General features: G+C 42.1%; 1 protein-coding gene across 1 annotated transcript in view; it reads right to left on the reverse strand.

The window, feature by feature from the left end:
- The window catches only part of Med4 (mediator complex subunit 4), a 31,492-nt gene extending 18,515 nt beyond the window's left edge, over positions 1-12,977 (reverse strand). Inside the window, exons 1-3 of the mRNA XM_004665879.2 lie at positions 12,823-12,977; positions 6,365-6,431; positions 1,775-1,945 (exon numbers count right to left, since the gene is read on the reverse strand). Coding sequence (XP_004665936.1) covers positions 1,775-1,945; positions 6,365-6,431; positions 12,823-12,947 — 363 coding nt within the window. The 5' untranslated portion in view covers positions 12,948-12,977. The remainder of the gene's footprint in view (positions 1-1,774; positions 1,946-6,364; positions 6,432-12,822) is intronic.
- Positions 12,978-13,655: the final 678 nt, after the last annotated feature.

Here is a 13,655-nt window from a genome sequence, read left to right on the forward strand (position 1 = left end):
AATGGGTACTCCAGGGCCTCCAGCCACTGCAAACAAACACCAGATGCATGCACCAACTTGTGTATTTGGCTTATGTGGGTACTGAGGAAGCAAACCTGGGTCCTCAGGCTTCACAGGTAAGCACCTTAACTACTAAGCCGTATCTCCAGCCAAAAAATATGTGTGCATATACATTTTATTTATTTGCAAGCAAAGAGAAATAGAAGACAGACAGGCAGACTGAATGGGCACCCCAGGGATTCCAACCATTGTAAACAAACTCCAGATGCACCTTGTGCATCTGGCTTTATGTGGGCATTGGGAAATTGATCTCTGGTCATTAGGCTTTGTGGGCAAGCACCTTAACCGCTAAACCAACCATCTCTCTAGTACACACACACACACACACAACTTTTATTTTGGTTTTTCAAGGTAGGGTTTTGCTCTTGCCCAGGCTGACCTGGAATTTACTGTGTAGTCTCAGGGAGACCCTGAACTCATGGTGATCCTCCTATCTCTGCCTCCTCAGCTGGGATTAAAGGCGTGCACCACCATGCCCAGTTCTTGAACATATTTTTAAGAAATATTTATTTAGGGCTGTTTATTCAGTAGAGATGGTTATTAAGTTACCTTAAACCAATGGCATTCCTACTTAGTGGCGCCCTTTTTATTATATTTTTTGAGTGTATTATCAGGATAAAGATGCCAGCAATGCCTGGTCTGTATGAACACTAAACTCATATTATAGTTATGTTAGTATTCAGTGAAATAGCTAACTGGGGTAAGAGCAAATAAACTGCCTCTTAAAATAGTAGCCAAAAACAAGAAAGTCTAAGGTTAATCCTTGATACATAAACTGCATCCTACCTAAGACAAAGGACACAATAAATGAATGCAAATCTTAAACCAATTTATAAAATGAGTATGTATTTTTACTGATCCATATTTTACAACCTGAAGATTAAGATTATTTTAAAAATGTATTAGCCAGGAGTAGTGGTGAATGCCTTTAATCCCAGCACTCAGGAGGCAGAGGTAGGAGGATCACCGAGTTTGAGGCCACCCTGAGACTACTTAGTGAATTCCAGGTCAGCCTGAGCTAGATTGAGACCTTACCTTGGGGGGGGGGGGAACTTATTTATTTATTTGAGAGAAAGAAAAAAAGGGAGGGAGGGATGTAGGGAGAAGGAATGGGTGTGCAGGGCCTCTATCCACTGCAAGTAAAACTCCAGATGCATGTACCACTTTTGTGCATCTGGCTTTACATGAGACTATTGGAGAATTAAACCCGGATCCTTAGGCTTTGTAGGCAAGTGACAACTGGAGAGCTACCTCTCTAATCTCTAATAGCCCTTAGACTATTTTTAAAGATTTGTTTATTAACTTATTTGCAAGGAGAAAGAGAAATAGAGAATGGAGATGGAATGGGTACACCAGGGGCCCCTACCACTGCAAATGAACTCCAGATGCATGTGCCATTTTGTGCATCTGGCTTTATGTGGGTACTGGGGATTCAAGGTTTTGCAAGTCAGTTCCTTTAACTGCTGAGCCATCTCTTCAGCCCAAGATTTAGACAGTTAATAATCAAAGCTTATATTAGGCCAGGGTAAAAAGTACATTTCCCATTTCTACAATTTAACATCTTATTTATTTATGAGGAAGAGGGAGGGAGGGAGATAGAAGAGGGGGGGGGGGGGAGAGAGAGAGAGAGAGAGAGAGAGAGAGAGAGAGAGGAGTATGGATGTGCCAGGGAAGAGATATCCCTTTCTGTCTTCAGAACCAGGCATCACCTTACCAGTATTTGTTCTGCTTCTTTCAGCTGTTTTTGCAGTTGCTGGATATCACTGTCTCTTTTCTCTACTTCTTTTTCTAAAACTTGCATCTCATGATGGACTTTTCCCTGATTAAGTGCCAATTTCATTAGTTCTTGAAATTCTCCATCTCTATGAATTAACAATTCTAGGACCTGTCAGATAATAGTTGATAAATTAGAGAACAGAATATTGAAATGTTACATTCCAAAGAGAAATAGAATCCACACATGAATTGACTAAGGAATAAAATTTTAACACTTCCAAAATATTAATCTGAATTCTTGTGAAGACTATAAATAGCCCACTTATAATTATTTTGGGATAGAGGCAAGATTTTCTTTTTTGTTCTTCTCTTATACAAATGAAATCTTTCAGAATTAGCAATATTCCAAAATCCAGGTTAACTATTTGCCAGAAGTTGAAAATTAAATACATATCCTTTACATACAATGTGATAGATCTCCCTCAATCTGGTGGTTGCAATGACTTTAGGTGATATCACAAAAAAAACCCTCAAGGTACAAATGTGTACTAATATATTAGAAAAATTATAATCAGGATAATTTAAATTTATGATTTCATAGACAATATTGCTTAGAATAAAAATGATCTAGAAAATGGAGTGATTACAAAACAAAAATAAGCAAACAGATATATGGTATGCCATGAAGGTTAACGTGCAAAATAGAAAGGCTCGAGTTCAACCTCTAGTTCTTCATTTGCTAGGCTATGAGCCTACTTTCTCCTTAGGAAACAAGAGACACAATGATGGTACCTACTACGTTGAGTTGTTGTGAGGACTCCGAATGTAATTCATGGTAAAGCACACAAGAGCTCAGCAAAGACAATTTACCATCACTGCCCCTGACTGAAAGGGTGCAAGACAATCTTACACACTCTCACTTTACTATGCTAAGTAGGGAAAAATACTTCAAAAAATAAAAGCCTAAAAACTCAAAATCAATTTAAAGATTATTGTTCTAAAAGCTGTCAAAGGTCTATATGTATTCCTCATTCAAGTTCCTTCTGACATGTTCTTGCTTTTATGACTACTAATACAACAGACAGAGGCTGAGCTGCAACCTCAGTCTATGTATAGAGTAATTTAAATAACACAAAAGTGTTTTTCTGGAGGGAAAAACAGCTGAAGTATTTAATAGATTTATAATTCCTATTTTTCTAAAATATTAGAGAAATCGGTTTTCATTTCTATAAAAGTTACATTTTAAACTTATTTATCAAGGTAACTGATACACTTTAATTCCATAACAACAGTCCAGAAAGTTTACATCTTAACCTCATTTACATACTACCAGAAATTAACATTCTCTTTATTGCTTAACAGTAAGAAAAATGTTCAATTAAAGGCAGAAAGTTCTAAGTGTGCTTATCCATTAACCTCAATGGTTCACCTGCAAGATAAATCTTACAAAGGTTAAGGTTAAAACTGAAAGCCACTATGACCCTTTCTAAATAAACAGTGGCTAGAAAATTTTTAAACTGGCACATTCCTCTTTAATATTTAATCATTTCAATGAAAATAACACATGGACCCATAGAACTAATATAAGACAGCATTCACAGAAAGGTACCACTTCAGGAGTACAAGAATGGTCGGTGCTGATTATGTAAGTCTTCATTTTTTTAAAAATTATTTTTTTTTTTATATTTTTTGTTCATTTTTTATTTCTTTATTTGAGAGCAACAGACACAGGGAGAAAGACAGATAGAGGGAGAGAGAGAAAATGGGCATGCCAGGGCTTCCAGCCACTGCAAACGAACTCCAGACGCATGTGCCCCCTTGTGCATCTGGCTAACGTGGGACCTGGGGAACCGAGCCTCAAACCAGGGTCCTTAGGCTTCACAGGCAAGCGCTTAACCACTAAGCCATCTCTCCAGCCCTTCTTCATTATTTTAACTGCCTTCTCTTCAGGTGACTGTCTCATAGCAAGCATTTAGTAAGTGCCTACTATGAAAGTCAGGCCTTGTATTTGACTTCTCACATGACAGGATAAAATCTCACATAATCCCACAGGCACTTATTAATAACAGGATCTGAGCCTAGGTATCACTTATTAACATAGTGATCTTGACTGACTGTTCTCCTAACAACACAATACATAAAACCCCTAGTACTACAGTGTTCTAAAATGAGCAACTTTTCCCAACTTGTGGCCTTATCTGAGTTCTCACTCCCCTCTTGAGGGATTAATCCTTGAAGCAAACAGCTTCCAAACACTTCTCCCTAGAGTCCATCAGAATTCGCTGCTCTAAAATCACACCAAGATCATTACTAGAATTGGAAATTACATTTGCAAGCCACTAGACTTCTAGGTGATGCATAAAAGAGATTAATCAAACTATAATGTGCTATCATTTTTCTTTTTTAATTGTATAGATCAAATTTATACCAATGTTTAAACTTAATTGGGTGTTAGCTTGGGTGGTTAAAAGTAGTTTGGGGGGAGTTTCTTGTAATGGTTTTGCTGTAAAAAGTGTTGGAACTCTGCTGAAGTGCTGCTGAAAAGCATGGTGCTGGTAACAGTCAACAATCTGTGGCGGCTCATTCTTGCCTACTTCACTCTCCCTCAGAAGCAGGTTAGCATTGAGGGTGGTGTGGAAAAGTCTACATGCACACTCAACTCTGTTTCTTCTCCTACCCTCTCCCCTTCCCACCCCATCCTTTGCTCGCTCAACCTCTTTTGTTCAGTATGTGTAATGTGAAGCTAATTTGTACTACTGGATATATGACTGGAGCCACAGATACAGAATCTGTAGTGTTCTTACTGAAACACAGCATGGAATTAACATTAAACTTAAATAAAACAAACCTAAATTAAACATGCTAATAAAATAAAATAAAATCACACCATGAGATGAAACTAGAATGGGGGCAGATGACAGAAAAGTCTCTTGACTATTGCAAAGCCAAAGGACCCAGGTTTGATTCCCACAGACCCATGTAAGCCAGATGCACAAGATGGCACATCTGTCTGGAGTTTGTTTGCAATAGCTGGAGGCCCTGGCATGCCTATTCTCTCTCTCAAATAAATATAGAAATTAAAATTGGGGTGGGGGCTTACCAGTTAAGCGCTTGCCTGTGAAGCCTAAGGACCCCAGTTCAAGGTTCGATGCCCCAGAACCCACATTAGGCAGATGCAAAGGGGGCACATGCATCTGGAGTTCATTTGCAGTGGCTGGATGCCCTGGTGCGTGCTTTCTCCCCTCCCCCCCAACTGTCTCTTCTCTCTGTCACTCTCAAATAAATAAAAATAAACAAAAATAAATTAAAAAAAGAAATCAGAAAAAAAATTCTTCCCACTGTAGGAAATTATGAAATATGAGAAATTAAAAACTATTTATACATTCAGCACCCATAAGCTAATTTCCATTAATAATGATGTGGTCATTATTTCCATTTATTTTCAAGTTGCATTGGGATAACAAGCCAGAAACACAGTGCTGTTTATAAGAACAGCGACTTTTATTTCAACATTTAACAAGGTTTTTTTTTTTTTTTTTTTTTTTAAATTTATTTATTTTAGAGCGACAGACACAGAGAGAAAGACAGATAGAGGGAGAGAGAGAGAGAATGGGCGCGCCAGGGCTTCCAGCCTCTGCAAACGAACTCCAGACGCGTGCGCCCCCTTGTGCATCTGGCTAACGTGGGACCTGGGGAACCGAGCCTCGAACCGGGGTCCTTAGGCTTCACAGGCAAGTGCTTAACCGCTAAGCCATCTCTCCAGCCCTTAACAAGGTTTTTATAACTCATTAATTCATAAGACAAAATGAATAAATGTGTAACTATAACTAAACCCCTGGGCAACTATTTTCTCCTCAAGTACATTTTTATCAATGATGTTTACAAAAAAAAAAAGCAATTTTAGCCAGGTGTGGTGGTGCATAAGTATAACTTCAGCACAGGAGGTGTAGGTAGAAGGATCAGGAGTCCAAGGTCATTCTTGGCCACACAGCAAGTTCCAGACCAGCATGGGCTACACATGACCCTGTCTTTTAAACACATACACAAAGTATCAACTTAATGATTTTAGGGCTAAGGAGATGGCTCACAGGTTTAAGGTACTTGTAAAGCTTGTCAGTCTAGGTTGAATTCTCCAGTATGCACTTAAAGCAGGACACAAAAAGTGGCAATGTGGGGCTAGAGAAATGACTTAGCAGTTGAGGTGTTTACTTGCAAAGCCAAAGGACCTTGGTTCTATTCCCCAAGACCCACATAACCCAGATGCATATGGCAATGCACATGCACTTGGAGTTGGAGTTCGTTTGCAGTCGCTGGATGTCCTGGCATACCCATTCTCTCTCTCTGCCTCTTTCTCACTTGCTTTCAAAAAATAAAAGGTGGCAATGTAGCTGGCTAGCAGCAAGAGACCCTGGCATGCCTACCGACACACAGACACACACACACCCACACCCACACACACACAAAATAAATTTTTAAATAAATAAAGATCTCGAATACCTTTCTGTTCTCACATGAAGTAAATGTAAATAGAAAATGTAAAAAATAAATCATTTATTTTGATTTTTAAATTAAAAAAGAAACCACTTACTTGGTTTTCTTCTTCAGGCTGTAACAACTTTTGGTTTCTTGAAATCGCCAACATTTCAATAAGTTCCCTAAAAGAAAAACACCAGCAGAATGTGATGGAGCACACCTAAAATCCTAGCACACAGAAAGGTGAGGCAGAAGGAGCTTAGTGAGTTCAAGGACAACCTTAGTTATATTTTGAGGACTTGCATACAAAAAAGAAAAAAAAGAAGAAAGTAGGGGTTGGAGAAATGGCTTAGCAGTTAAGGCATTTGCCTGCAAAGCCTAAGGACCCAGGTTCAATTCCCCAGTACCCATGTAAGCCAAATGCATAAGGTGGCACATGTGTCTAGTTTGTTTGCAGTGGCTACCGGCTGACCCCCACCCCCAGCACACCCATATTGTGTCTCTCTCTGTCTGCCTCTTTCTCTCATAAATAAACAAATGAGCAGGAAAAGAGAGGGTTGAAGAGCTAGCTCAGTTGGTAAAGCACTTGCCACGCAGGCCTAAGGACCTGAGTTCAGAATCCCAGTACATACATATACACTTACACCCACACAAAGGAACATACATATGCAGCATACACAAGCCAAAAAAGAAAAAAATCTTTGAAGGTAAATACAATAGAACTTCCTGGGCTGGAAGTGGTTAAGGCGCTTACCTGTGAAGCCTAAAGACACGTTTGAGTCTCCAGGTCCCGCATAAGCCAGATACACAGTGACACAAGCACGCAATGTGGCACATGTACACAAGGGAGTGCACCCATCTGGAATTTGTTTGCAGCAGCTGAAGGCCCTGGTGCACCCATTCTCTCTTTTTGTGCCTCTATGTCTCTCTACTAAATAAATAAAAATACGTAAAAGGCTAGAACTGACTGTCAGCTTCATGGTGCTCTCGCACACTAGACATGTATTTGCCCTGAAGTCCACTATTACTGTACAGTGCAGCTCTCCCAGCCACATGCTCACCAAAGACTTATTTGTTTTTGTTACCAAACTTATGTATACAAGTTTTATTTATTTTATATTTTTTAAGTATTTTTAGGGGCTGGAGAAATGGCTTAGTGGTTAAGCACTTGCCTGTGAAGCCTAAGGACCCCGGTTCGAGGCTCTATTCCCCAGGACCCACGTTAGCCAGATGCCCACAGGGCGCACACATCTGGAGTTCGTTTGCAGTGGCTGGAGGCCCTGGCACACCCATTCTCTCTCTCTCTCTCTCTCTCTCTCTCTCTCTCTCTTTCTCTCTGTGTCTGTCGCTCTCAAATAAAAAAAAAGTGAACATAAAACATTTTTATTCATTTATTTGCAAGGAGAGATGGGGGGTATGAATAAATTTGGGCACACCAGGGCTTCCTACCACTGAACACTAACTCCAGATGCATCTGTCACTTTTTGCATCTGGCTTTACATAGGCACTGGGGTATCAAACTCAGGCCATCAGGCTTTGCAAGTAAGCACTCCAACTGCTCAGCCATCTCTCCAGCCTCTTATTTGTTTTAGTATCTTTATTTATTTGAAAGAGGGGAGGGGGCTGCAGAGATGTCTTAGTGGTTAAGCCACTTGCCTGTGAAGTCTAAGGACCCAGGTTCAATTCCTCAGGGCCCACGTAAGCCAGATGTACAAAGTGGCACATGTGTCCATTTGTTTGCAGTGAGTGGAGGCCCTGGCATACCCATTCTCTCTATATATCTGCCTCTTTCTCTCTCTCTCTCCTTCCCTTTCTCAAATAAATTCAAAGAAAAAAAAATTAAAGGCTAAAGAGATGGCTTAGTGGTTAAGGCACTTGCTGGCAAAGCCAAGGACCGGGTTCAATTCCCCAGGGCCCATGTAAGCCACATGCACAAGATGATACATGTGTCTGGGGTTCATTTGTAGTGGCTGAAGGCCCTGAATCACCCATCCCTCCCATCTCTCTATATGAAATAAATATATATATATATTTTTTTTTAAAGAAAGAGACAATGGGAATGGGTTCTCTTGCTACCTCAAATGAACTCCAGACACAAGTGCCACTTGTATATTTGGCTTTACATAGTGTCAGTCAGCCTCATGTTGCTGGGATGAACCTCCAGACCAGACATAGTTTATGGGAGGAAGGGATTTATTGAAACTCACAGATCCAGGGGAAGCTCCATAATGGCAGAAGAAGCTGGCCCACATTCACAGGTCCAAACATAGAAAAACCACGATTGCCGGGCGTGGTGGCACACGCCTTTAATCCCAGCACTCGGGAGGCAGAGGTAGGAGGATTGCCATGAGTTCAAGGTCACCCTGAGATGACAGAGTTAATTCCAGGTCAGCCTGGACCAGAGTGAGACCCTACCTCGAAAAAAAAACAAAACAAAACAAAACAACAACAAAAAAACACGATTATCAGCAAGCTTACCAAACCTCGGAGCTGGACCCTAGGATCCACCCACAGTGACATCTCCTCTAGCCATGTGACTGGAGATCTAAGTTATAAGCTTGAATAAAACTCCTGTATTTAATGGGGGATATCTATTCAAACTACCACACATAGGCACTGAGGAACTGAACCCAGGCCAACAAGCTTTGCAAGCATGCCTTTAACCAATGAGCCATCTCCCCAGCCCTACAAGTTTTATTTATTATCAATTATATAAATGCCAATGAAATATGACTGTGAATAGAAAGACTTCTTTCTTGGGCTGGAGAAGTGGTTCAGAGGTTAAGGTGCTTGCCTGGGAAGCCTAAGGATCCATGTTCAATTCTCCTGGTCCCATGTACGCCAGATGCACAAGGTGGTGCATGCATCTGGAGTTTGTAGTGGCTAGAGGCCCTGGCGCTTCCATTCTCTCTCTCAAAATTAAATTAATTTAAGCTCCCCCACCACCAGTGCCCAGCTCCAGTAAACAGAACAGCGGTCCAGGGACCTGGCCACGCCAACTTGAACCGACAGCGGGACCCAAGCAGGAGCAGCGGTTACTGGGATTACACCAGGGAAGGGTCTCCCCTGGTCACAAGCTGACTTGGAACCCTCAACAGATCAGAAATCTTAACCTATAAAACACTCAAGTGAGAAATTGCAGAAGACACTAGGAAGTGGAAAAACATCCCATGTTCCTAGATTGGATGAATCAATATTGTGAAAATGGCAATCTTACCAAAAGCAATCTACATATTCAATGAAATCCCCATCAAAATTCCAAAGGCATTCTTCACGGAAATAGACAAAACAATCCAAAAATTCATAAAAAGTGAACATAAAACATTTTTATTCATTTATTTGCAAGGAGAGATGGGGGATATGAATAAATTTGGGCACAACAGGGCTTCCTACCACTGAACACTAACTCCAGATGCATCTGTCACTTTTTGCATTTGGCTTTACATAGGCACTGGGGTATCAAACTCAGGCCATCAGGCTTTGCAAGTAAGCACTCCAACTGCTCAGCCATCTCTCCAGCCTCTTATTTGTTTTAGTATCTTTATTTATTTGAAAGAAGGGAGGGGGCTGCAGAGATGTCTTAGCTGTTAAGCCAGATGCATAGGTGGAGTGCAGTGAGTGTGGCCAGAGATAGGGAGTGAAATTAGGTGTTATTCTTCATAGAGTCACCTTTCATGAAGTCGTCATGAAGTCAAGCTGGAGCATTCCTTAAAGCCTTCGTATTAATCCAAATATCAATATAATTCGATTTGGTTCCTTGAGATCGGAGTTATTATTTAAAAAGACACCTTGAATCATAAATTAATTGGAATCCTAAATTAATTTTAAAAAATTTAAAAAGTAGCCCGGCGTGGTGGCACACGCCTTTAATCCCAGCACTCGGGAGGCAGAGGTAGGAGGATTGCCGTGAGTTCAAGGCCACCCTGAGACTCCATAGTGAATTCCAGGTCAGCCTGGACAAGAGTGAGACCCTACCTCGAAAAACCAAAAAAAAAAAAAATTTTTTTTAAAGTAAAATAATAGAAAGACTTCTTCCCATAAACACCTAAGTTGAGTCAGGAGCAGTCATGCCCATGTGATCTCAGACTTGAGAGGTCAAAGGCAGGAAGGTCATGAGGTTGAAGCCAGTCTAGTGAGACCCTGTCTCAAAATGTCAACAACAAAACTAACCAAAACAAACCTGAATGCTTGGAAAGATTATAGAGATTTGCTGGCAGACAATAACTAACTGCAAAGAACCAAGGAAAAGTCAGAACACAACTCAAGAAGGAAGCACACCCTAAGACTGTTGGAGGAAAGCCCAAGTTCTCATTTCACTTCAAGGAAATCCAACTTGAAAATGAAGAGGAGGCACTGTAGATGATTTATGCAAGAAATCTCCTACATAAGGGGCCTGCAGGCCAACTCCAGCACAACTGCAACCTCTAAATTGTGACAGTCATACCCAGGGACTTGGATTTGTCCACTGCTGCTTTCTCTTTATAAGAACAGTTTGGAAGTTGCTATGGACACCATATAACCCAAAACAGCAGATATCTTCACTAAACCTTTAAAGAAAAGCCCACTGATTCAACCTATATATGAAAAGCTGAGTGAATGAACAACAGTTTATGGGGTTTCTTTTTGGGGGGGGGGATTCGAGGTAGGGTCTCACTCTGGTCTAGGCTGACCTGGAATGAACTATATAGTCTCAGGGTGGTCTCAAACTCATAGTGATCCTCCTACCTCTGCCTCCCAAGTGCTGAGATTACAGGCATGTGCCACCACACCCAGGCTCAGTTTATGTTTGCTTTTTTTTTTTTTTTTTTTTTTTCCTAAGTAGGCTTTCACTCTAGCCCAGGCTGACCTAGAATTCACTATGTAGTCTTAGGCTGGCCTTGAACTCATGGTGATCTTCTTACCTCTACCTCCTGACTGCTGGGATTTAACGTGTCCAGCACCATGCCCAGCTTGCATTGAGGTAAATCAAAACAATAACGGAATGTATGAATTATTTTAATGATTTTCTAATTGGATTTATTATCCACACATTTGTCTACTTACAGATTATTACAGGTAAAGCTCCAACACTTTGGGGCTGAGGAGATGGCTTAATGGTTAAGGCACTTGCCTGTGAAGCCTAAGGACCCAGATTCGATTCCCCAGTACCCATGTAAGCCAGATGCAGAAGGTGGCACATGCATCTAGAATTCGTTTGCACTGGCTAGAGGCTTTCACCCTTGGAAAACAGAAAAAGACCCAACCCTTCTAGAATGCTCATAAGACATGCCAATTTTCTTATAGGAAAATTAGTGTCAGAGCTGGGGAGATGGCTCAGTGGGTAAGAATACTTGTATATATATTAAAGATTTATGATATTTATTTGACAGAGAGAAAGAGAGAGAGAAAGAAATAGGCAAAGAAAGAGAATGGACATGCCAAGGCCTCTAGCTGCTACAACGTAACTCCAGACACATGCTCCACTTTGTGCATCTGGCTTTACCCGCGTACTGGGAAATCAATCCCAGGTCCTCTGGTTTTGCAGGCAAGCACCTTAACCGCTGAGCCATCTCTCCAGCCCAGTACTACAATTATGTACATCACTGTATAGACCATACTTTTCTACAACAGGACAGTAGGTGTATTTACACAGCATTACCACAAACACAAAAGTAGTGCATTGCACTGTAATATTATCACGGCTAAGAAGTCACTAAGTCACACAAATTTCTCAGCTCCATTATAATCCTAAGGGACCCTCATTGCATATACCCATATTAGGTCCATCTGCATGACTGTACTTGGTAGTAGCTGGAGGGTCAGGAAAGGCAGAGGGGTGGCAGCAAAAAGTGTAACATTACTGTTTGTGAGGGGGTTAGAGACTTGCTGCACACCAAGCTGAGGAATGTGAACTTTACCTCATTTAAGAATGTACAAACTTTCTGGCAGAAAAGTGACATGAGATGTCTTTTTAAACAATAACTCTGATCTCAAGGAACCAAATCGAATTATATTGATATTTGGATTAATACGAAGGCTTTAAGGAATGCTCCAGATTAACTTCATGACGTCTTCATGAAAGGTGACTCTATGAAGAATAACACCTAATTTCACTCCTTATCTCTGACCACACACACTGCACTCCACCTATGCAAAGATTTTTGCAATTCCCACTTGGGCACGATCATGGCACATGCTGTGCCATCTAGTAGCCTGACAGAACTTTCTCCGGCACAGGATTCTGTCCTGCAGCGCAGGCACTGTTCACACGCGTCTCCGGACCGGGCGTCTTCCTGTCCACTTCCATCTAGCCTGGCTTCACTGCAGTTCCCGAGACTTCCACTAAGGGAAGTTCCGGCTTCTCAGGGGCTGCTGCAATTTTGCTTGGGGCTCTAGGGTCACTGTCATTACAGAGACGTTCTCTACCCGGGAAGGATGCCGCTCTACCTCGGGAAGGCAGCCGACCCGAAACCCACCACATTGGTGCCCAGAGACTCAACCTCGGCCCTCCCCGCTGAGCCCCAGGCCGGCCAAGGCAAAGCCAGCCTACCCGCCAGTCCGAACCGCCCGTGCCAGGCTCCCGGCTGGCATTACCTGGACAAGACCTCCAGGTCTTCCAGCGCAGACAACAGCCGCTCTCGCGTGCTGTTTCCTCCAGCCACAGCAGTGCCGCCTCCCAGCCGCTCCTTCTCCTTCTCCCCACTGGAAGGAGCCGCCATGGCCCCACAGCTCAGCTACTCCCGCATGCGCACTGCGCACTAGCGCGGGGAGAGGCGGGCGAGGAAGCGGAAGCAGAAGCAGAAGACAGGGAAAGATAGGATTTACCAAAGCGCCCCCTGCTGCTGTGGAGCTGCACTGCGGAAACCGGCGCCCTCTGCTCTGCCAGCGAGGGCTTCTCAAGTCCAAATCCTGCCAGAAACAGGTGGACCAAGCCAAGGAGACAGCCAGCTAGCTTCTCTGGAGCCTTCATTCTTTCAACCACATGGGAGGATTCTGATAAATGAGTATTAAGCATCTGAGAGAATTATGAAATTAATAACTTGTCCTTTGTATGTATTCCCATAATGCTATCCCAGCCCTCCTATTTGTCCTGTCATGAAAGCTGTAGAATGTAGGCAATTTAGGACTGAAACCAAAATCTCTCTCTCTCTCTTTAAATTTCTGTACGTATTTGTGTGGATGTATGATGTATTAGTCAGGGTTGTCTAGAGGAACAGAACCGCTAGAATTAATTATATTAAAAAGGGAATTTAGGGCTGGAGAGATGGCTTAGCAGTTAAGCGCTTGCCGGTGAAGCCTAAGGACCCTGGTTCCAGGCTCGGTTCCCCAGGTTCCATGTTAGCCAAATGCACAAGGGGGCGCAGGCCTCTGGAGTTTGTTTGCAATGGCTGGAAGCCCTGGTGCACCCATTCTCTCTCTATCCCTCT

The sequence above is a fragment of the Jaculus jaculus genome, chromosome 3 (genome assembly GCF_020740685.1).
Source record: "Jaculus jaculus isolate mJacJac1 chromosome 3, mJacJac1.mat.Y.cur, whole genome shotgun sequence".
Lineage (NCBI taxonomy): Eukaryota > Metazoa > Chordata > Mammalia > Rodentia > Dipodidae > Jaculus > Jaculus jaculus.